Below are 23,564 nucleotides of genomic sequence, written 5' to 3'. Positions count from 1 at the left end.
TAAAGAGGAGCTATCAGAGGATTATTATAAGAAATACTGCTTCTAGCTATAACTTCATGATAAATAGGTAATATTTATATTTAGAGGAATGAACTAGACTGTCTGCTTTAAGAATAGCATTGTGGCGCAGCACAATGAGTATAAGTATACTATACACAGTATTCAGCAAGTAGAATTCATGTATTAATATAATATAATCAAGGCCTGGCTAGGCCTACGGCCCTTCTATATAGAGAAGCTCCTTAATTGGAATCTGGTATATTAGTCTATCTCCCTGCTCTGGAATGTACTGGTCATCTCTCTTTGCCGGTACAGGTGTTTATACCTGCCGGATAATTTACTTCATGTAAGGCATTCTTAGTGATTTGTTGCTGCTGATAGTCTGCTTCGTCTACGTGCTGTTCTTGATCAGCCTCTTCCTGGCCGGTCCGGTCGCTTGGTACCCCATGCGGGATGGTGTATAAGTAATGGACATGCCTGGCTGCTACTTGCAGGCCCTTCTTTCTAACTATAAGGATGTTCTAACTCTCCTGGAAGACTCTGAGCATGTAGAGGACGTGGTCCTCACCAAGGCAGTAATCAGCGTGATTGTAATTCTTGGGACAGGGCAGACTGAGCTGTTCCGACAAGTCATCTCCCCATCGCAGATACAGCATGTTAGAGTGGTTCCATACAAGGGGAAGAAGAAGTCGTGGAATAGAAGGCGCCGTATCGGGACAACGAGGCGCATGCTACGAGATGAACATGGATTATTAATTAGGGATTGCTCAGTATAGCTGAGTTTTGTTTAAAGCAGTCTATATCCGCGACCCATCTGATGATTTCTTCTGCATCCAGCGGACCCTGTGTGTACAGTACCTAAGGATCTCAAGAAACAGCTAATATTAGGTATCTCCGTATTTGTTTGCCTTCTGTTGGAGCACTGACTCCTTAGTAGGCAAGGGTACACCTCGCCAAAACACGGGTTGGGTTGAGTTTCCATCTTTTGAGCCCGCCCACGATTTACCCAGGCTGGGTTTCGGGGGTCCCCAACCCGCCCAAAAATCACGGTGGCTGTGATGAGTATCATGGTGGCTGAAACTTATGGCAGGGATGGGACCAGCATATATATGTGCTATCCCGCCTTTGTAAAAAAAAAAAAAAAAAAACAAAACTCCTTAAGTAACCGACAACCAATCAATCTATTCTGACTTCAGCAGTTTAAAAAGATGGAAACCCAGCCGAACCCGCGTTTTGGCGAGGTTTAGCGACAACCTGCATTGCTGCGGATCCAAGCGGCGTGTGGTATTTTCTCACTCAACGCGGTCATTCGTCCAATTTAGCCTTATTCACTCTGATATATACCACAATTTATTAGTCTGTAGTCTCTGAAACTGGTCTGCCTAGCCTGTAGCTCAAGGCTTCCTCCCTCATTAACACCCATCTCACAAAGTAGTATTGACCTATGGAACTTGAACAACCCTGGGCAACGGGACATGCCGAATGGTGGGCGACGTAGGTAAGTTACAGGGAATTATTGAATCAACAGGATGTCAATCAACAGGGAACATCCCCAGGACAATGAATACTCCGCATATAAGTGTTTCCTGGCCTCCCCTCCTTGGTCTTCCGCATAGTGTGCAATACACCTACCTGAATCTTGCAATTTACGCCGGTCTCTGCAAGCGCGGTCCTCCCACTTAGATCATGTTGTTATTCACTCTCGCTCCCCCTGTCCGCGAGACACTACTGGGCCCAGATTTTTAGAAAGAAACGTGAATATCCGTCATGGGTAGCTCGTCATCTTCGTTTAACGTGCCCGGAGAAAGTTTAGATATATTCAACCCAGCGCAAACCCAGAGCGAAAGAACTTCTACGGGCCATATTTCGGCGGCTGGAGAGGAACATAAAATGGCACCGCCGTCCAACAGCAACTCCCATCACTGCCCAGCCCTCAGATCCCCTGAAGGCAAATTCGTGGCCGACGAAAAGCTTGGCCCAGTCCTATCCCGATCAGCACCCCCAGCCCTTCCGAGCATCATTCGGACGACCAAAGCCCTCTACTGACGCAGGTGGTGAGGCGGCCGGCCCCTACACGCGTCTCCAGTCCACCGATCTGCCATAAGAGAGCACAGTCAACTCAAGATCAGAAATTAACTGTCTAAGCCCCAGCCGAACGTGAGAGCCGCAGCAGGTATATGGTCATGGTGCATTGCTTCATTGAAAGTTCACAGGACTACCCTAGTAAAAGCATGCTTCGTGTGACGATCAAAGTAGTCTTATGTGTTGACGACCTTTAATGCAGGGACGAGCAGGATGAGACGCAGTAGCTCGCAGTACCGCATGTCAGATACTGGGATGCCGTCTCAGTCCTTATATGCACCCTCCACGCTCAATCTGCTGTGGCGGTTATTATAACACATCTCCGGTCGCGCGAGGCAGTAAGTATAAATCGAGACCGAGACGTATGCGGCCGCAAAGGAACTCTTCACAATGACTTTCCCGAATGGCGGGGCATACCGTCGCGCTTGGTGTCTTTTCAATTGACTGGTGGGCAATCGAAGCAATCTGTATCCGTCTGCGGCAAGGTTCCTATGATCATTTATCTACCTACTGTAAATTTCCTTGGCACTACCCTGCACTGCAAGCTGCCACGTTGACTGAGGCGATATCGACTCGACAACTCACTACGTGTGGCTGGTACAAGGGTGGTCTGAGCACAGAGAGCAGCAGAAGTCGGCGTTAGGCCTAACTGGATACGTTGCACTGCGCCTCTGCTCCTTTATGTCTTCATGGTGCAACCAATTTGTCCCGTCCATGTCAGTGCCGGGTCTGAGAAACCGTCACGGAGCTATTTATTATGTTCAAGGTTGGCGCCGCTATTGAATTTGTACGCGTCTCGTGGAGTGGGTGGGAAGAGGTCTGCGCCTGGGCAACCTTGCATCCTCTGAACAGATTAACGTCCCAACTGATTGCCACGCACCCGTTCCCGGAGCAGATGATATAACGGATTATTAACCATGTCCACTCCGTGTCCTGTCACCATCTTTCCACCATCTTTTGAACATATTCTCACTATTCTTTGCCTCTTTACCTTATTTCCCCCCACCCCATGACCAGACGGGCAATCTCCGGGGGTCCATCGTGCATTGCCCGTCACAAAGGTTGGAATATGTCGAGCAGGCCATAAACCGAACGCATCTGAGCGGGAAGTATTGAACGAGCAACTAGTTCGAATCAGATATACCTCGATGTGCAGACTCCTTGTCCAAAGCGAACTGGAATGGGTTACCACAGGACTCGCGACGTCATGTACGTCATTGTTCAGGCGCAGGATATGCCACGGATGGAATCTATTGTGACTGGGCATACATCGTATGTCTCAGGGCTGATAATAGGGCCTTTTGCTAGCGCCTGCTTTCATTGACTGGGATTATTTGACAGTGCCGAGAAATTTCTGGGTGCTGGTGGCTAAACATTTCATGATTACACAAGGAGGCCATAGGGAGATTAAGAAGCAGCTACGAGCGGCTAGAGCTGAAAATTTTTTCGTTGAAGCAGGCTTTAAGATACTATTATGTTGACTTTTCCGTCGTAGCACATACTCGAATTATATCAAAGTCGCTTAGATCAAGTAGGCTATATTTTACTCAATAGTGATGCTAACAAGGCTCGCAGGCTCTTGATCATGGCCTCGGATCCTTCAACCCATATGCACAACATTTGACGAATCTGACTGCGTCTTATTATTCTAGCAGGCCGATCAATAAAGGGCGTTGATATACAGCGATCAGCACTTGCTATGTTACATGACACGTCTGGGTGACATGCTAACAGCGAAGTAGGATCCAGACGACTCGCGCTTTGGCGAATATTGTACAGGATATTGCGCACTGCAGAAGAAGTGGTGGCAAAGTCAGAAAATGTCAACTTCCACACGACTAACGTTGTCTGGTAAGTTGTTCGATAAATCCCCGTCTAGTGTTCCAGGATGCTGCTCCTACTGCGGCCGTTGCGTTTTTTGCAAAATGTGATGGTATGGTGCGACTCCATTATAACAGTCTTACGAACATCTACACGCCTGTTCCTTGCATTGCAGAATGGTACTGGTTAGTCCAGAGATCTGTAATGTAGGGGCACGTCTTAGGGCGGGGCGCGGGGCCACTCTGGACAACTTTCGTGGCCGCGTGCACGACAGCATCCCCAGTCGCTTACGACCACCTATTTCTTCTTGCACACCCAACAGGATCGTCTCAAAGTCATATGTGCATATCCCTTAGTCCAGTCGTTTTGAGTATTCCCTACAGCCTTCTTGAACGTTAGAGAAAGAGAATCCTCTTTTGTCCCCTTATTTTGCGCCCCGCAAAGATTAATCTTATGCTATAACTCCTTAGCTAATGTTTCCGACGGTGAAATCTCCCTTTTGCCACTCGATAGTCTCTCCCAGAAATTCCCTTCCTCCTTCAGACGAGCACATCCATTCCTGCAACAGAATTCTGATGGTTCTGTTCTTCTAACGGCCAAGTAATCAGCTCCTTAGCAGCCTTTGCAAAAAGGTACAGGATCCATGATACACGTCATGCAGATGGCGAGGACTGCACGTGCTTAAGATTACGAATATAACTTATCCTAATAAGGAACAGTGGAGGACGAGGAATGAATAAAATAAGAGACAGAGCACTAGCAGCGAGATATCCGCATAAAGAAGGCTGTTCATGGTTATCATGATGAGTATATTAAAGGGCAAAAGCCTCTCTGCCTTACACATCCGGGGATAAGCTAACCACCATACAACTACCATACGGACTAATATCTGCACCGCCAGAACCCTAGGGAGATGACTTTCATGCATATACATGTGAAGTAATCAATTAATCAGTAACACTTCGCCAGCTGACAGCCGTAGTAAAAAGGAGAGGAGAGGGTAGAGGCTGGGCAACATGGAAAAAGCAGCTCCGACGACTTCAGTGAACCGCAGCGGCTCCATGTAAGCACGGCACTTTACATAGCTAAACAGAACGTACGCCCAGAAGAGAAGGTCATTGTGGCGAACAGCGCCTCAATTTTCAGTTCCATTCGAGTCTGATTGGCTGGATTCGCGCCCCTTGGGCTCACGATCGCCAAGGCGTATAACAGATGTAATAACGGCATACGGGACTGACATAGAGCAGCTCCACCATACGTCTACCGGTAGATCCATTGACAATGATGGACAAGGTAAGACGATCTCGGTGTCCACCATAACGATAGCCTCCTCATCTGATTGGAAGGGGGAAGTAGATAGTACAGCCTCTGTTTCGGCACTTTCGATGAGTATAGTTGTTTTAGACGTATGATTAATGACGCAATCCTTGGTCTCCATACCTTAGCCAGAGCAACCGTGCGCTAATGGGTCTACTGTTGAGGCTGCGTGCCTTCGGGATTCGATTTCCAGTTGCATTTCTCCTTCCCACGCTTGTATAGCTCCTCTCTCTTTCCCCTCCCATCATTTCCATCACTTTCGCTCCGCCGTGGCTGGCTGGCATGTTCGCAACCGCTCCTTCCCGTCTCTGTCACCTGTACACAGCCTATCTCTTCGTCTGGTTTCGCTTTAATCCTGGGTCCGTCATCGCTGGTTGGACTACTTCCCGCTATCCTTGCCCGCGGCTCACCTCTCCAACAGCTCTTCACTCTCCTATGCAGAAATACCATCGTGCTATGCCTATACTCAAGACTAATTGACAATTCCACGCCGTGACGAATCGTATTCACTCATCCAGAGTGTCTTTATCTATGGGATTTTGTATCTATAGTACTGGGTATCCTCAGAATACACTTTATTATGGCCCAGCCCGTACCTTTTGAGATTCACCCCGGACATCGGACCAGACTGCCAGAACAAGAGTGCCTTAAAAGTCTTCCTAGAAAACACCATACAATCCGTCCAAATGGGAAATTTAATGGGTACATGAAGTCTCCAATCGTACAATCTTGCTTCAATTGATTTGTTTAGATTGGATTTAATTGCTTGATAGGTTGTCTCATGTTTCTGTTTAGCTGTTTCCATCCTTGTATCCCACGCAGCCAAAAAGTCACTAGGTTAGCCAACCCTTGGTTATCAGGAGTCTGGGTGCGAGGGTAAGGATACGCAATGTATGCACTGCAAGCGAAGATTCGAGAACATCCCAAGTAAACATCTAAAGTGCTGAATTGTGGCTACAAATGACAGACGGGGATAAATAAAACAGAAAGAGAAGAAGCAATGAAAATGAATGGTGAAACTGGAAAGGGAAAGATGAATAAAGCTAAACAGAGGTATCTTCCAACAGCCGTGAGTCAGTAGTTACCAGTCCCAGAGGAATTCCAGAGGATGGAGCGCAACCCAAAATGGTTTATTAGGTGGTTGCATCACCGGCGTATCCGCCCGCTGAGCACTTCATCTTTGATTTCGCGCATCCATGGATACCAGATCCCGACCCTGTCCACCACACCAAATCGCAGAGGTCCCGAGTCGGGAAGGCCCGCTCTCTCAAGGACGAGGCCGCCGTTCCGCAGGCGCTGCTGTTCCCGCAGGGTCGGGCACTTCTTATCCTTGATAAATCGATAATATCTGCATTGGATTCCCTGGATTCCCCAGCGCTGCCGGCTGGGGAATTGTTTGTTGAAGCTTTTGTGCACTTCTTTCCATTCCTGGGAGAGGTCCACTCGGTGGTACCAGATGAAGTACATTTCCTCTTCCTTGTACTTAGGCCGAGGAGGCCGTCGCCGCTCCGCTGCATTGCTGGAGCTGCGGGAGACAGAGTTGTATTGCTCCGGTAAGTATATCCCGGGCGAGGACTTTGGCGATCGGTCCCAGTAAGGCATGAACGCCGCATCCAGCGATGATGCAGGACTCTCTGCGTAGGGGCGGTGCCCGTCTGAGTAGGGTGAATAGAAATATTGGTTAGGACTGGGAGGGTATAGCGGCGACTGTTGGGGCCCAGGATAGTTATATTGGAATCGGGAATTGGCGGGGGCTCTCTCACTCAATGGGTTCAATATAAAATCAATTGCCATGTGACTCCGACGGGACGCCGGCAGGTAACCGGGCCGTGCCTGTTCGCGAGCGGCCTCCATGGCAGGCGTATGGGAAGAGACCGGCAGGAGAGAGTACAGGAGGAGTTGGAGGCAAAATTAGTCTTCGGGTCGAGAGAAACGAAAGCCGCCAGAGGAGAGACGATATACTTGAAGAAGATGGGGCTGAAGATAATCCTTTGCTCTCCCGCAGTTGAGCTGGTGGGCCGACTGAAAAGGACGGCACAAAGGGGACGTGGGAGAAAGTAGCATTAAACAAGTAAGACAGAAATTGAAATACGAACAGAGTTGTGACAGATGGGGAGATCTTTCAGCAAAGGATGGTGGAAGGGGCGTTCCTTCTCAGGCGCGCTGCTCTGAACTGGGGCCTGATGGAAGAGGGGTTGGGAAGACAAAGTGATACGGAGCAGTCGAGGAGTCGGGTAGCTTTGTTGAACCGACTTAATCCAGGAAAGGCCGGGCCTTTAAGTATCACCACCGCCGTATGAGACTTCCGGTTAAACTCTTCGGGGGGGAGGGGTGGGCAATAGTAGCCAAAGGTCCCTGCTCTAAGCCAAGCAGGGTACCAGACCTCTAGATCCTCCTACCCTGTAATAGAGGCCGATGGTAACTGCGCCTCCGTCCGGACGTGGAGAGGGTCACTCACTCCTACGGCGGGTACGCCACGACAACCTGCGTGATGAATTGCACCTGCGCCAGTAGGGAGCGACAATGGTGGTATCCTGAATATTGGTTGGAGAGGAGAACGCCTTGTAGGAGGGAAGACTGCGCGGTTAGCTAATCGGGATGATGCTTTTCCAAATACACTTCTAACCACTTCCTTCAACCCTGGGTTATCTGCAAGCATGCCCTTGCGGTAGCCGTCGAAATATACTGTGGTAAATCCCGTCAAAAAATTAGCATTCGACCGGAAAGCGGAATAGGTACTGTAGCGGGCTGGTAGAAGCTACACATCATAGAGAAATGGATACAGCCGAAGAAAGCAAGCTTCCATATAAGAATGCCGTCTGGAAAACCTCGGCATCAGAAGGATTCGCCACTTACCTGGACGACAGATAAATCCTCAGCACTCTAATGGGAAGCAGAGGGCCAAAGGAGGCACGGGGATGAGAGAGTAGCATTTGATGAGTTGGATGGTTCACCGAGTTGAGATCGCGGCAGGGTCACGTTGGCAGACCGACGACGTGCAGGGCCACACTGGACGCTTAGGGAGGTTACTTGGGAAAGCCGATCACCGTCAGGTGATGGATGTAAATCGCTGCAATTTTTCACTTAGACGGTTTACATGCGCTATCTTTTACTCTATTATGATCTTGTTTTAGGTATATTTCTCATTTTATACTTTGAGCTTGTTTATTTTCGTTTTATTTCCCTCTTTTCTTTTCTTCCTTGCGCCTTGGAATGCCGATCCGGCCGGTCCGTGTAATGCGCACCATGGGTACCAGAAACTCAATGTGGAATGTGATGAGACTGGATCAAGGAGCCGCGTCAAGGGGGAAAAGAATGAGTAAAAAGGGCAGGGAAGTCACGAACCGAAGTATTTAAGATAACTGAAATTAGCCTTGATCCCATCTTTGAGCTCCGGTCGACGAAAGAAAGACGATAAGTGGTTACCACGAGTCCAGTCGCACAGTATACCGGGCCGTTGGGTGGTCTGCAGCCTTCCACTTCAGAATCACCAGCGATTCATTGGAATGAAGTCTTTCAGCAATACATAGATGAGTTATGTCGTAACCGACTAAGCGTTCAGTCGACCTTTGTCAGTCAACTCATCTTCATTATGCTTCTTTCAAATATGACCTGCTTGCTGTGGTCGAACGTTATCTCATTCCAACTATTGTTTCTATCGCGGTACAATTGAATTTGTCTTTCTCTGAGAAGAGCGCGTCTACATTTGAAAATACTATCCTTTTCAGATATTATGCGAACGTGAGGAGATTATCAGATGTAGTACCGGATATGAGAGTAAATAGAATGATTTCTCGATTAAAAGAGATATGTGCGGGAAGAGAAACTGTCTTCATGACAGTCTGATTTTAGATGTTACAGGTCTAGACCGGCTTTTTGACTAAATGGATTCGATATAGCGCACATCGACAAGTGACTGTATGCAGCTGATGCCTAGTGCGAGCACCTAGACACTCAGATGCCTGACATGGTGTCTGTCCATCCGAGCCTTGAATTGTCCGGATATCCAAGTTCAGCCCTCCAGGCTGTCAGTTATCCCCAAGTCGTAGACATCAGAGTCCCGAACGCATCAGAGGTAAAACATGTAGCTTTACGTATAAGGATCTCAGGCACTTACCACTTTTCTTTCGGATGGGCTGGATGCGGCCCATCGGATACTAGGGGTTGCCGCTATGCAGGCAAAGCGGCTCAATGCCGTGAGCCAAAGCGTTGGACGCCAATAGGAGCCCAGGTGCGCCAATTCCCAGATGCGGAGTCTTGTTGTCTCCGGGGGGTAACTACTGCAGGGCCTACATGCACCAAACCATTGTCCTCCAGGTTGACCCTACGAGCCTTTTCGCGACACAATCTTCATTTTGACCATCTCAATCGGCCATGGCCAACACGCCTACTACGACTCCGCGGCGCGAGGGCTAGAGGAGGCCGTCTCCGAGCTGCGTAGCTCGCAATGTCCCTTCAACGTCAACGCTTTCACTGTTTTCGGTTTTGCCCTCCAGTACCGAAGGTATTACGTCCTCGCCGCCCAAGAGTATAGAATGATGTGTGTTTATTTGCCATTCTCGCTTCGGTGTAGCCATCTAGTCTCAATATCCGTAGAGAAATATCTGAAACCAAGTCGTAGTAACTAAAGTAGGACAATGTTATTATTGACCGAATATGGCTCTACCTGAGCTGGGTCTTCTTACTGCCCTGAGCCCTCGGAATATTGTCTACTCTGTCCGAATGTTGTATGCTGATTAACGAGGCAAGAACTTCGCTCAGCAGACAGTTGCGAGGCTCTTCCAGGAAGATAACACTTATCCAGCCGTTCATCCGGCAATTCTCCGCACTTCGCACAATTCTGAGAGCTACCCCTATGAGCTATAAGTTGATGGTTTATTTCTGCTGAACTGGCTTTCCAGGTCCACTCGGCATACTCTTTCTCAAAGCAAACGCATATCTTGATGTTTGAAGGCGCGGCCATTATAGCGGTACCAGTCTACAATGGTGTTGTGAAGGCGTGACATTCGGCAGCTGGCTGAGGTCAGCTGAGTGACTCCCATTCTACCCGCAGTCCCCCGCGCTGGAACTCACCATAGTATCGATCGGAGATACCCTTGACGCTGTAGCATAATGCAGACCTGGTATTACTTTATCACTTTTACTTTGTAGAGATGCTTTCTAACAACCGACAGTGGCTATCGGTAGTTGGACTGTCTTCCGACAAAAACACCTTTTGTCGTTTCGCGATCTCAAAATAGCCAGATAACAACCTCTCGAGGCACCCGAGGACAACAGTGGTCGTCATCGAATCAAATCAGGCAATTCGTCACTTATTGCAATCTTGTACATCCTTGAAGCGGGTGAGCCTAAGAAGAAAGACGATAGTAGAGTCCAGAGCGACTTCGACGCGGAAGTCCAGCTTTCCCTCAATGGCCCTTGCAGAGTGCTTCAACCCTGCTGGAAAAACGGTACAGCAATATCGCTCGAATTGCACACTCTCGGATTCCCTCTGTCTAGAATGACATAGAGGGAGCTGTGAATTACGTTGGCGTACTTGTCACTCACGCGACCAAGCCTTTGCTTGACCCCGGCGCGGAGTGTATTGAACACGTATTTCTCTGCTTAACTTCAACTATATGGAATCTCTTGTCACACGCGAGAGCAACATCATCTTTATCACGAATTCAAGGGTGACGTCTGTCCCTTAACTCAATACTCGACGCTCACTCTGACGACCCTCGCAAAATCAATTCCAGTGCAACCGTGTCGTAATAGGGATGTCTGGTTATCTCGTACGACGAGGAGAAAGTAGTTGTAGAGTACAGGCTGATTTGGGCATGTATACTTCATCTGCGTAGCTATACAGCTATCGCTATAAAGGATAGCGCCTGTCTATTCATCTGTTAGATCTTATACTTGCCAGGTCTCCCCCGCCACATGCCCTTCCCTTTTCAACTCCGGCCTTTTCCAAAAGCAGCATTCTGCCCCATCGTCTTCATACCATTGGATACGTTTTAGGCAACTCTGCTCCTATTATAGATCCGTGACTGCGGTTGACAAACGGAGGCTGTTCAAGAGGCGCAATAAGAATGTCACAGGCTCCGGGGATTCACAGATGTTGGCTTATGGTTTCGAATGTCGGACATGTTAGGCTGGATGATGTGAAAGATTTCATTCCAAGGGCGTATTTCGGTCCTGGAAGCCCACGGGAGGTGGGTACCAAGACTTATACAAGGAAGATTGGGGAGCCAGTTTGACGGACACTACCGCCAAGGGAAAATGTACGGGAAAACCCTAGGACAACGTCTACTTGAACTTGATGTCACGCATCCGAGTCTCTTGTGTACCCTGTAAAATGTGCACTAAAGCAGCATGGTGTCTTTTACCTTGTGAGGCTGCGTTCCCGTGTCTTTGTAGTCGACTACTCTCAATTCCTTTCATAATCCTTCAGTATTTTTCTGTTTCGCTTTCTCACTGTCTTCTGTTCATACCGCTCACCTGCGGTGCATCTCACATACCTGCATCGGCGCCACACATCAAAGAAACAACTACCAGTACTCTTCATACGTGGTATCGAAAATGGGCTGTACCCCTAAACAGGTTGATTTTCCTCAGCAGGGAGCTGCAGGATAAATCCAGCGATGACGGCTAAGGATAACCGGACCTAAGATTATGCCAGTAAGCTCTCGGATTACTCTCTCCGCCTTAGAACCGCATTCTGTTATGTGGGGTAATGGAAGTCATCCAATATCACGACTGGGATAGATCCATGTTAGCCTCCAATTTAATTTCTATGGCTCTATAATCGCCAGTCACCTCCTCAAGTCAGTTTCTTATCCACGCATATTGGGCTGATTGTCTATGTCGATATTATTTCACCCTCGTTCATCGGCCCATTGTGGTATACGACTTCATAGCGCGCCGACCAACACGGGCTCACGAATACCTACTATTGTTTCAGTAGCGGGGACGTGGAAGTCGCACATACATTAGAACGAAGGCTTTCCTGGGTACCTAACATACTTCGGAAGGAAGACCATGCCATGGAGGATTCAGGGACCACCAAGAGTGCAGAATAGTCCACAATCGTCCTGTGTGGAGAGGATTTGATTGTGGATACTAAAAGTATCAAGAGGTATTTAATAGAGTCAGCCCAAAGAGTTGGTAAGGAGCAAGTATTCAAAAAAGTAGGTCTGTGGACGGTATGACGTTAATCTGCTATGGTATGAAAGAGTTTGGTCATGCCCAGGGCGGTTGGCTACGAGAGGGCTTGACGGCCAATGAGAGCGGTCTGCACGTACCCTGTCTGAAACGTGTTGAAATGTCAAGTTCAGTCCCGCTCGTAATCACCGGTCCCGACGCTTGAGCTGACTAAAGCGGAATAACATAAGCGGCGACCGAGTCGGCCACGTAAGCGAGTCGCCCACCTCTGCTAGCATACCGGCATTCTGATTTATGAAACGCACAAGTTATACTAGTTGCACCTGTCTTCCAGACTAGTGTCTTGGCTGTAGCGCCAAGAAAAGAGAAGAGTGTTCTCAATGGAGGAAACCAGCTTATTAGTAACACATTGCCAGGAATATGACAGCTGAACATGCTTTTTTTTGTTTTAAGGAGCGACCTATCAGCGTAGATAATAAGGATAGTTGATTCTCGCACCACTACTGCTCCATAAATTCTGCTAAAGGGTACCTATGCGTGACCAAAAGTCGGATGATGCGGGGGAACAATGTCCTAGTGTGCGTCCATTAATGTGAGCGGAATCTCTTTCCAGCGAATCCGGCGCTCTGACTCTCGAAGCCGACATCCACAGGGGGAGAGTGACCGAACCCTCGGTATTGCAATCCAACCACCGCCTGGTAAGGGCCAACAAGCAGCCAGAAGGGGCTCTGATCCAGCCCCCTAGACCAAGAATGGTATGGACAATTTTTCAGGACTCAAACTTAGACGCCGTTCTAAGAGTGTCCTATCACATTAGTTACCACGTAGCCTAAGAGTTCCTACTGAGACATTCCATCCAGCTTCGGAGAGACCTTCCACCAATCATTGTGACCCATATACGATCATTTGTCTCAAAGAATCTCTTCAGGCTCTCAAGCGATATTCAGTAGTCCTTTTTTTCTCTCACGTCTGTTGAGGATCTTTAGAGGCATTTCACAGATAATCGAATCCGATTAAAAGCTCGCCGTTTGGAAAAGAATAAAATGGCAGGTAACCTGGTTCTGCCCACTTATGAGTTCTCTAATTCCTATCTGGTCCCTCCCGCCGTACCTGGGCCGAGGCTGAGATCTTTTGACCGTGTCTCAGTTGTATGTCCCTCAAGTATATGAGAGATGAGGTCCCAAATCGTTTTACGTCGCCTTGACTGCCATCTGCAGGGACAGCATATGGCCTATGCTATTCTTTGACTTGGCTTCTGGCATCAAGATGTATACATGCTCAAGTTATATTAAGGCACAAGACCAAGAAAAAGAGAGGTGGAAGAAAAAAAATAAAAATAAAAACAAAAATAAAAACAGCCGGAGGTCTTAGGCCCAACTAGAAACCGAATCCAAAGGATTTTGTGACAATATCAATAATATCGACATGTCTGGGTTTTCTAGCTACGGGGCAGCCAGCAACGCGGAAGCGTGATGCATAGTGAACCAAAGCAGGGGAACGCGGCAATAAACAATGAATAGGATGGTTTTCGGACAGTCAACTCTTTTTATTACAACCACCGTTGCTCTTGGTCTAGCTCCTGAATTTCAGGCATCCGGCTTCTTCCAAGACCTGCCCGGCTATCCATTTGGCTCCGGACATCCACAGACCTCACTGTCATACTCCTGCCTAACGTAATAGATCTTCCCTGTTGATTCAGTGCACTCTCCTCCAGTCTCAGCACAGTCCCTATGGCTTTGTGGTCTTCAATAATTTTTGGACGTCGTTGGGCAAAGTACTTGGCATACTTGAGCAGAGACCAGTAGTTGCTTCCGATGTTGATGATGGTGATCAGGAATTTATACGGCATCTGTTTCAAGTGTGTGAGAACAGTCACACGTGGCTCAGACTAGAACGTGCGGAACTTACATAGTAAAATATGATTACCTTCCATCTGACTCGCTCATGCTTCAAGCGCAGGTGGATCTCGTTGAAGAGGATAATTTTGATTAAATAGAGAGCCATTGTTCCCATCAGAAGAGCGATGCAGAAGTTTGCTCGCACAGGGAGCGATATTGGAAGCATAAAGGGGGCTAGAAGGCCTAGTATAGCTTCGTAAATCTGTGCCTTTAGATTAGCCATGAGTACAACAAATTTGGCGTCGAAACAGCTACTACCTCCTGAAAAACAAAAGCTCGCTACCTATCTCCCATCTCCCTAGCTCCCACGACCGAGAAGAATACGCCAAGTTATAGCGCAGTCCGTTGGCAACAAAGAAGTTCCACCGTGTGAACCGCTGCCTGAAGACGGTCATCTCGCCGAATCCACTACGGCCGTCTTTGTCATTGGTATAGAAGACAGCCGGTGGCGCACTGGTTTCCACGAAAACAGCACTGCACATTTGGATCCTTCCTCCAAGTCGCCGACAGCTGTTACCTAGGAATCAGTCTTCACTAATAGAGAATCCAGGATGATCTTCAAGAGCATCACTAGGGAATTCTCGTTCCCAGAGCCATATAGCACCATGTGGGAAGGTAGCACTGCCAATTCGTCCTGCAAAGGTACGCTGTAACCCGGAAAGCTTGTACTCCAAATCCTGTGCCTGCTGGCAGTATGTTCCCTTGGAGAAAAATGAGCCGACAACTTTGAGAGTATAGCCTATACAGCGGACTCGTTTTGTCAAGCGTGAAACAACAATGGGGAAGTTTCTGGATAGAACACAGTCATCATAGATTAGTAGAACTTGACGGAAGCGCTTGGCAGCATAGCATCCAACTAAGAGTGCGATGATTTTGGAGCCCACTGGAATCCAGACATGATTTACACCAAAGGATCGGCAAATCTCTTCAGTATTATCAAGTGGGGTAGGTGAGTCGCCATTTGCAAGTACGAACACATGGGAAGGTGGGAATATCTTCAGGACTGCTTCGAGTGTCTCATAGATAAGAGGGGCGGACTTGTGGCATGGTATGAGAAGGGCGGTATCTGGAGCACCTGAGGGTGTACAGTGACTGTGGTGACTTTTGAGATCTGGAGCATCCTTCTCGAAGGTAATGAGCAGAGGCAGGAACGAGTAGCTGTAAAGGCATACGTAAGCGGCAAAACTTGTCACTTGCAGGACAGGGGGATAAATGTTGATGGTGAACAATAGAGAATCACCTACAAGATCACAAGGCCGATCACGATGGACCACCCCCCTTGGAAGACAAACTTATTCTGCATCAGCCAGTAGAGCCAGGAGACAGCTCCTTTCCAAAGAAGTACTCCCACCAGCACAAAGTACACGAAGACAATAAAGAGCGTGTATGTTCCGTACTCAATCAGCAACTGCACCCAGTATTGGCGTTAATGTTTGATTTTAACAAAATTAGTCCTATCGTACCTGCTCCAGGGGCTGGTATCTCGGACTCTCCCAGTAATACTATGGGTTGTAGTATGAGACAGTGAGAAGAGACGTCTGCTGAATTTGTTGTGCTTTCGTGTCTCCATCCCCAAAAATGAACTGGGATCAAGTGTAGGCTGAATAGGTGAGGTAACTTTATCTCCCGTGCCTTTAAAGTGGTACAGGGGAAGTCTGGGGACCATAGACTGTTTCATAGGGTGCGGATGAGCTCCAAGACCATGCGGCGTGTCGACTGTAGGACCGTCCTCCGGAACAGGATAGACATTTGTCCTATCTTTCTGCAGCCCGTATGCTTGACTGGGTTGCCTTCGCCTAGCCTCTTTCCTAGTAACTTTTATGACTGACCAGCTAGGAGTAGGCGGCCGTCTTTTGGGAATGCACAGATCACCATCCGGACTTGCAGCCATGGGTTGCGGTGACACGTGCTTTGGCACTTCTTGACGCCACACTCCTTCGATTGATGCCGCCGTCAGAAGACAATCAGGAATAACAGTTTCCTCAACGGTGGACCCATCAGCCATGGGATGGGCACTGTGCGGGTATGCCCCGTTCGTTGGAGAAGCGTTGCAGGTAAAGGACATGCTGGGACAGCGGATTGTAAGTCACAAAAATGCAGGGCTGCTGGAGGCTAGGGTAATGGAAAAATAGTGGATCGTGCATATGACACAGGCATCCTGCTGTCCTGAGCAGCCTCTTATATCCTTTGTGCACATATTATGCTGTATCATATGATGTGCCAATGTAACTGGCACGCGGAATGTCTTGATAGTGATATTATTAGCTCTTCCGCATTCTCTGTGCAGGGGTTGAAGAACATGCTATCTGTCAATACTTTGCGAGTCATGCGCCATCACTTCCACATTGCTGTTTACTAACCGTGGCATCATGTGCAATGCTCTCCCGGCCTATATGGCAAAACAGTCCAAGCCATGGCCTTATGGTATCTGCCATCTGCTCTAGCCTCGGCCCTGATCAGTATAGTAGCATGGTAGACAACACCATCATTCAGTGGCTTAGCGACTTACAAGTCCTTGACAGGTATAGTATCCGGGCTGGTAGCGCTAGCACAGCAACTGCGAATTATAACGATTTGTGATCGGGTTAACATCAGCTAAGGGTGCTATCTGGCTTATTATCTTGTCATCTGAGCTTCCACATCGCAGTCGGTAATAAGGCACACATTGGAATTTTCGTCATTTGTAAGGAAGGAAAGCCTATAAGTTCTAGTACAATGGGACAGAACTTATCCTGATTGTCTCTGGGAGACCCCCACCAGGTGGTGGTTGAATTGTCATACGAGTGGCCGATCGCTCTGTCCCTGGGAATGTCATCTTCCAGCATCGAAATATCGGATTTCGCTAGAAGAAAATTTCGGTCAAGTCAGCGGGTGACATGCTAGGACGTTGCTTCACTCTTATATATATATATATAAATGGGAGAAGTAGTTGTGCGAGAACTTATTCACAATTTTAGGCTGATAGATCGCCTTTCAGACAGACAGGAACAACATGTCATAACGTAACCCACGGTCCGGCGGGCCACCCCTTGAATCGACCGCCACCACTGGCCTACTTGCATTTACTTGAATATTTCGGTGCGCCAAAAGACTCGGAAAAGGTCTGGTCTTGCAGCTGCTTCTTACGGCATACCATGGATGATGGACCATGTTCGCTGGTTCCCGGTTTCTCGACCTCTTCTGCCTCTTGTCTCACCCTAAATTTACCATGTACCAAGGGCAACTGTGAACAACAAAGCATAATAACTGGCCATGCCAATATGATATTTCCCAGCATACACTCCCATCCCGTTAAAATCTATGATCGGACAGGTGCGGCTTGCTGTTCCTCTGTTTTCGCGTGATGTGGGGCTTGACGTTCGAGAAGATTGATAGACTCGGCGTCCCGGAAGTCGTCATTCGTAACGGGCCCAAGCTCCGGTACGGTGACAACGTCCAGTCGTAAGCGGTCCGTATCAATATCGATCAGAGCACTTGATTGTCTGCAGACTAGCTCCAAAACTAAATTATCTCGGGTAACTCCAGCTGTAGAGACCGTCTCTATACAGCCAAGTTCAAAATAGTTGTATAAGACCCCCCACCTGCAGACGATTAGAATGAGAGGACGGGTTATCATATATTACACTTACACCCACTGGACGCAATAGCAGGATTCATGTCGCTGCATTAGATGTTCTGGAAGCCACATATATCCCTTCAGGACGTCAATCGGTGGGTAGCCGTCCTTGATGAGAAAGTCGATAGAACTCATAACTGCTAGGAGACGATTTCGCGTGTAATAGAGCATGTTTTTCGAGAGATCTGCATTGATGCACCTGTCAAGTTGACAGAATGCAATGATCCAGTGGGATCTGCAGTAATCTGTCGAAATGAGCTGAGCCTTGATAGACCTTTGATCCATGGTATCCACCGTGAAAGCACTGTCACGTTTAGAGCCGAAATCGTCCAACGTACTAGACGAATCCTGCGGTGCACTAGACTGGAGCAATAGATGACCACGGTGACTAGAGCAAGTTTAACCAACCAGATACGGGATACCTCGTAAGAGAGTGTGTCCAGTGCCCTTGCTCCGGTTTCCTGGGAATTGAAGGCACTGTTAAATCACGCATCGACATGATTCTGATTATTGCATATATCACTTACTTGGTTGGCCTAATGGCTGGTCCAAAGGGTTTCTAGTCATTGGCCGGAAGTCGATCAAGCTTTTGGAGTTACCAAGTATGGATGTAAAGTCACGTAGTCGGTGGTGCTAGCTTCACTGTATGGGTTCCTGGCCTTTTGAAATGGTGGTTAAGAATATTTTAAAGTCTCTATCTTCTCCCAATAGTAAGTTGGAACAAACGTCGCCCAGCGCTTGAAATTTTCTTAGAAGGATCTTCAACCAATAACAGAGCGTTTAAAAGCAAGACCCCCATGGGTACGGACGGAATTGAGGGACGGTTCGAGAGCCGTAGGTGGGTAGTTTTTCTAGGTAGAGCGCGAAGGAGACAACAGCTTATCATTTATAGTTGGGTTATGTGGAGGTGCCAAACATTACCAGCTTTCTGCACGCCGGTGTCTTGTCTATGCGTCAGCAGAAGGCTTGCTTGTTGATGCGGTGTCTGCATTTGCTAGCCGAAGTAGCTATTCGAATAGGCTTCGGACAGTGCATGGCTCGGACCATCAAAAGATTTCGTTACCTGGTCACGTCATGCGAAATGCAAAGGTACAGATGTTTTTTTCTTTAAACTGTGCTGACAGGCCAAATAATTCAATGCTAGCGCGCGCGTTGGGCGGGAAACGCTCTCTGACCCAGCGGGGGCTGCCCACACCCAGAGTGTGACACCCATCACCTACAAATTCCCTGAAGAGGATACGTAACTGTCCTAACAATCGTTCAGAGCGCGAACTGACGACATGTCACATACACCCGAGATTGATGTCGGTGCTAGGCCGCTCTATTGATTGGTGTTGGTGTGCTTTCGGCCTTGCAGGCAGTAAATGTTCGTTTGTCCTAGGGTCGTTGCTTTGACCGCTCGTTGGTTGGTGTCAGTACGATGACCAACCAGCACATTGTTTAGAGTGCAATATGTAAGCGCTCAAAAGCTGACGGGCGACGGAGCCAAAGCCTCACCTGATGGTCTATGGGATTAATATATTCTTAATCCATGCAATCCTGTTAGGGTATGGAGAGGTTCTGCTACACTTGCCGTCGCAGTATGTGATTGTCACTTGCAGCATCGCGCTGAAGACTTTGCAGTTCGTCCGACTGCACCCTTGTTTAGCGCAATTTAGGATTCCATATTCTGGCTATCCCACAATACTCCTAGATATTCAGTCTATAAACAATAATGCTGATCGGAGATAATGTTACTGGCTGTGTGAAATACAGGCTATTTACAAAGCAAAAGTTCCGGAGTCTTTTTTGGCTAGTCTAATTGTTTCCAACTTTACAGGCACAGGTGGCGAACTACGTAAGCCTGTTCCCCTTCATGCTTGGAGGAGATTGCTGGTAGTGACCCCACGTAGTTACTCTAGCACTGGGATAAGGAGCCAGAGAAGTATATTGTCATCGGAGGCGGCGTCAATGACCCCCCTCGGTAGGCCGCCTGCATATGACTGTGATCATGTGGTCTCCAATATGTTGATTTCAGACACATATCGCAGAAAGGGGAACGTTCACAAATAGATCTACAGTGGAAGGGGAATGAGAACGGGTTACCTCGCGCGAAAGGAAGGCACCATCACCATATCGATTGGACCTTGCTTGCAAGCCGCGCGCGCCGGCTTTGCGGCTCGCTTCCCCGGGAACCAAATTTACCTGTTCGATACTCTCTCCCTGTAGATGTTGGCTTGCAGCGTCAAAGCACCAGATTCGCTGGAAGGAGATTCCGCTCACATCAATGGGCGCATCCTAGGACAAGTTACCGAAATTCCACTACCACCTGGTAGGGTCCACCCATGGAAGTGCTTTGTAAGATAACGGGCTACGCATACCCAACCCCGCCGGGATTCCTGCTGATTACGCTTAACGAGGTTCTTCAAGGCATAACACGCATGCCTGGAAAGGAAGCAGCAGGCGAAGACATCACGCCTAAACATTTACTATGTTGCATGTCTCAGCACCTCGCTGAACCCTTCTAGCGCCTCTTTAATGCAAGCAACAAACTGCGCTACTGCCCCCAGCGTCCCCGTCAATACTTCACGGTTACGCTTCGAAAACCCGCCAAGAATGATTACCGCCAGAACCGAACAACCGACCAGTAGCACTCCTAAACAGCTTGGGGAAGGTTATGAAGCCAGGTATCGTAAAGCGGATTAGCCACGCAGTGAAATACACGGCCTAATTCCGACACAACATTCAGGCGGACGGAAGGGAATCACGACAGAACACGCCTTACATCTGCTGGAAATGATCCACACAGCATAGACCTCTAATCTGCCACATATCACTAGCGCCCTTCTAGGGCCATCAGGCGCGCTTCGACCGTTCTCTGCACGAATGACTTGTCTCATAATTTGAAGAGAAGGCATCTGAACTCAAATCCTACAGGACGACTCAGGGGCTCTCCCAGCAACGGAGTGAGTGTCCCCCGGATGGGCGACATTAAACCGGACACGTATCATATCGACGCAGGCCTACCACAAGGATCGCTACTCTCTGCCATACTATACCCTCAAATCCCAGCTGGTGACCAAGCTGTATAACCAAGATTATTACAGAGGCTAGGAAGATACCTGCCGCTCAGGAATCTTGCTTAGGCGATGGAGTGCGGTTCAATTATCGCACTAATGCCCTCGAGGTGGTGGTCCCAAACAGAGAAACTACAGAGATCCGGACGGCCCCGACCACTTGAGTACGCATGATCGTGTTGACGGCAATAATAGTATCATTATATGGGAGAGTGCAGTAAAGGATGGATGGGGGACGATGCTGTCCTAGCGGCCTAGCATAGCCGACTGGTGGGTATCCACTTATGTTGAGGGTTATTCTTGCTCCTTAGCATGCGCTAGCAGCCCAGCGGTTTATAGCTGCCAAAGGCAGGCTGGACAGCAAAATTATCGGGGGGCCCAACTTCCAAGATAAAATGCGACTTCCATATGAACGACACCTTTAGCTGCTGAAAATAGTCATTGTGAAGCTTCTAGACGTTGGAAAGCCTTAGCCTAACATCACCATGAATATAACTGGCCTTTGACCTGATCACTTTCCACGCGCGATTGTCGTTGCTTGTCACATCTTCCGCATGCAGTGCTTATTGCTAATTACTCTACGTACTATGTGTAGTTATTCCTCTTGGGGCGTCTCTAGAGTCATAGAATTCACTGTTTGCCTGCCTATCTGGACGCGCTTACCCGCTGCTTGACCTACTAATGCTGGCGCGGGCACGCAGGGAAGACGTCGGTCTGACGGCACACGGCCCCAAGTCTGGCGGATTCAGACTTTTGTCATGGCACTGTAGGTACTGTTCCCTGATGCTTGTGCCGATCTCTTTCCTATCTCGTCCCCAGCCCCCCTCCCCCCTTCCCTCCCTCCACCCCCAACCCAAACCCTTTGTTTCGCTCCGCCATAGCTGATTGTCGCACTCGGAGCCGCTTACCCTCCCATATCTTTCTGTCGCCTGCACCATTCTTTGTACTTCTCTCCTAGTTCTGTTTGGTCGTCGCTTTACAAGTATCGGTTCTATCTCCCCTTCCTCCTCGTCAAATTCGGTCCGCCCCCTGTAACTGTGTTCGTTGTGATTCTTTCTTTTTCTTTCTTTCTTTCTTTCTTCCTTTCTTTTACTTTTACTTTTACTTTTTCTTTTTTCCATTCCCATTTCCATTTTCAAATCCAAAAAATCGCTAGTCGGGCCACTCTCCGTTGTCCCAAGTGGCGGCCCATCTTTCCGATAGCTCTTGATTTGGCGCCCTCATCCTCTCAACCATGAAGTTCGGTGGTGGACGTGGTTTCCACTGCACTTGGGAGAATTGTGACAAGGTGAAGACTTTCTCGATTCCTTTGCTGTGTTCATTTCTATCATCTGGTACCTGAGAGTCGATTTTTCCTCGCTGACGCTAGCAGGCTTTCACTCGCAAATCAGACCTGTGCAGGCATTTTCGGATACACACCAACGAGCGACCGTACCATTGCACCGTCAAAGATTGCAGTAAAAGTTTTATCCAGCGGAGTGCATTGACCGTGCATTCGCGGACGCATACTGGACAGAAACCTCACGTTTGTCAACACGGAGGATGCCACAAGGCCTTTTCCGACGTATGCAATATCCTCTCTTACCCAACTCTCTCCAGTGTTAACCGTCACAGTCGTCAAGTCTTTCCCGTCATCGGAGGATCCATACAGGAGAACGACCCTATATCTGTCAGAATTTAACATGCAGTAAAACGTAAGTATTAGTCCGGTTGCGGTGCTGCAAGCTTCCTGACCACGTGAAGATTTCGCCGCAAGGTGACACTGACCAAACACCGACATCGCTCCCATCCCCGAGACGCCGTAACCCCGCTGTCCTCGAAAGAGGTGGTGTCCGATGAGCCGTGTCCAGAGCAAGCCGCAAATTTCAACGAACAGTATCTCCCAACCCAGCAAGTCTCGTACCCTCGCACTCTGTGGTCAAGTTTCGAGTCCCGTGCCCACCAGAGCCTGTATGTAACGCCGGTGCCCCTGCAAGATCCAGCCCAGCTTGTGATGCAGCCTATCCTGGCCACATCACCGGTTGACAATCAGTGTGCTTGGCAATACTACGTACAACCAGTGCAACAGTGGCAGCGACACGATCCCGTGTGCCAGCGATATCTGCCCCCGGAGTCTCAGCAACACTATATCAGTCTTCCGATGGCAGAGTGTCCTTTGTTAACGGTTTTTAACGATCATATGACCACAGGTCGCTAGCTCACACCCTGAACCAGTCTGAAGGCACGAACAAGATTATATTTTTCTAGGGCGGGCTAACGAGCCAGCAATTTTTTGAACAGTAATTGCTTCAGCGCAGGATAAGGCGTTTGTATCTTGCGCGGATGCCATTTTATGACTTATTTACAGTGTTTTTTTTTTTTTTTTTTTTTTGGCAGAAGAGGCCCCATTCGCTGATGTTCTCTTTCTTAAAGTCTTGATATTTCGCCGTTTCTGCTATCTTGTCATTAACTGTATTTATTACTCTCCTGTAATCACGCTGTGGAGAGGCGCTTGTGTTTAAGCTGTGCTTCTCCGATCACCCTCCGCCCGCCCCCCCGGGTCCCCACTTTCCCTTGTGTTAAAGTGTAAGGGGAGAGAGGCGAATGAGGAAACGTCAGACGACGAATGCACTTTTTGAGTGTTCGGTCAGC

General features: G+C 48.4%; 6 protein-coding genes across 6 annotated transcripts; 2 read left to right on the top strand and 4 right to left on the bottom strand.

Annotated features, from left to right (window-relative positions):
- Positions 1 to 473: 473 nt before the first annotated feature.
- On the top strand, positions 474 to 1,078 carry BO88DRAFT_455533 (uncharacterized protein; the record flags this gene model as incomplete). The annotated part of the gene is made up of 2 exons (XM_025710870.1): positions 474 to 656; positions 938 to 1,078. The coding sequence occupies 2 exons, from the start codon at positions 474 to 476 to the stop codon at positions 1,076 to 1,078; spliced, it is 324 nt and encodes a 107-aa protein (XP_025560839.1).
- A 5,119-nt stretch (positions 1,079 to 6,197) lies between these two features.
- On the bottom strand, positions 6,198 to 7,074 carry BO88DRAFT_369164 (uncharacterized protein; the record flags this gene model as incomplete). The annotated part of the gene is made up of 1 exon (XM_025704136.1): positions 6,198 to 7,074. One exon carries the CDS (start codon positions 7,072 to 7,074, stop codon positions 6,367 to 6,369), a length of 708 nt encoding a protein of 235 aa, XP_025560838.1. The 3' UTR covers positions 6,198 to 6,366.
- Positions 7,075 to 13,912: 6,838 nt separating this feature from the next.
- BO88DRAFT_466248 (uncharacterized protein) lies at positions 13,913 to 16,374 on the bottom strand (the record flags this gene model as incomplete). The annotated part of the gene is made up of 7 exons (XM_025711465.1): positions 16,091 to 16,374; positions 15,706 to 16,069; positions 15,506 to 15,669; positions 14,797 to 15,419; positions 14,545 to 14,754; positions 14,272 to 14,453; positions 13,913 to 14,212 (listed from the first exon to the last, which is right to left on the bottom strand). The coding sequence occupies exons 1-7, from the start codon at positions 16,324 to 16,326 to the stop codon at positions 13,913 to 13,915; spliced, it is 2,079 nt and encodes a 692-aa protein (XP_025560837.1). The 5' UTR covers positions 16,327 to 16,374.
- A 1,185-nt stretch (positions 16,375 to 17,559) lies between these two features.
- BO88DRAFT_416994 (uncharacterized protein) lies at positions 17,560 to 18,444 on the bottom strand (the record flags this gene model as incomplete). Its single annotated transcript, XM_025708285.1, has 4 exons — positions 17,560 to 17,842; positions 17,891 to 18,265; positions 18,300 to 18,354; positions 18,405 to 18,444. 4 exons carry the CDS (start codon positions 18,442 to 18,444, stop codon positions 17,560 to 17,562), a joined length of 753 nt encoding a protein of 250 aa, XP_025560836.1.
- A 1,918-nt stretch (positions 18,445 to 20,362) lies between these two features.
- BO88DRAFT_83118 (uncharacterized protein) lies at positions 20,363 to 21,093 on the bottom strand. The gene has a single exon (XM_025713172.1). It carries the CDS (start codon positions 20,772 to 20,774, stop codon positions 20,559 to 20,561), a length of 216 nt encoding a protein of 71 aa, XP_025560835.1. The 5' UTR covers positions 20,775 to 21,093; the 3' UTR covers positions 20,363 to 20,558.
- A 692-nt stretch (positions 21,094 to 21,785) lies between these two features.
- Positions 21,786 to 23,280, top strand: BO88DRAFT_445133 (C2H2-type zinc finger protein). Its single transcript, XM_025710177.1, has 5 exons — positions 21,786 to 22,221; positions 22,306 to 22,497; positions 22,548 to 22,627; positions 22,677 to 23,090; positions 23,123 to 23,280. Exons 1-5 carry the CDS (start codon positions 22,168 to 22,170, stop codon positions 23,178 to 23,180), a joined length of 798 nt encoding a protein of 265 aa, XP_025560834.1. The 5' UTR covers positions 21,786 to 22,167; the 3' UTR covers positions 23,181 to 23,280.
- Positions 23,281 to 23,564: the final 284 nt, after the last annotated feature.

Source organism: Aspergillus vadensis, assembly GCF_003184925.1.
Source record: "Aspergillus vadensis CBS 113365 unplaced genomic scaffold BO88scaffold_18, whole genome shotgun sequence".
NCBI classification, from domain to species: Eukaryota; Fungi; Ascomycota; class Eurotiomycetes; order Eurotiales; family Aspergillaceae; genus Aspergillus; species Aspergillus vadensis.
Note: the sequence above shows the minus strand (reverse complement) of the source record. Positions and strands in the feature narration are given on the sequence as shown.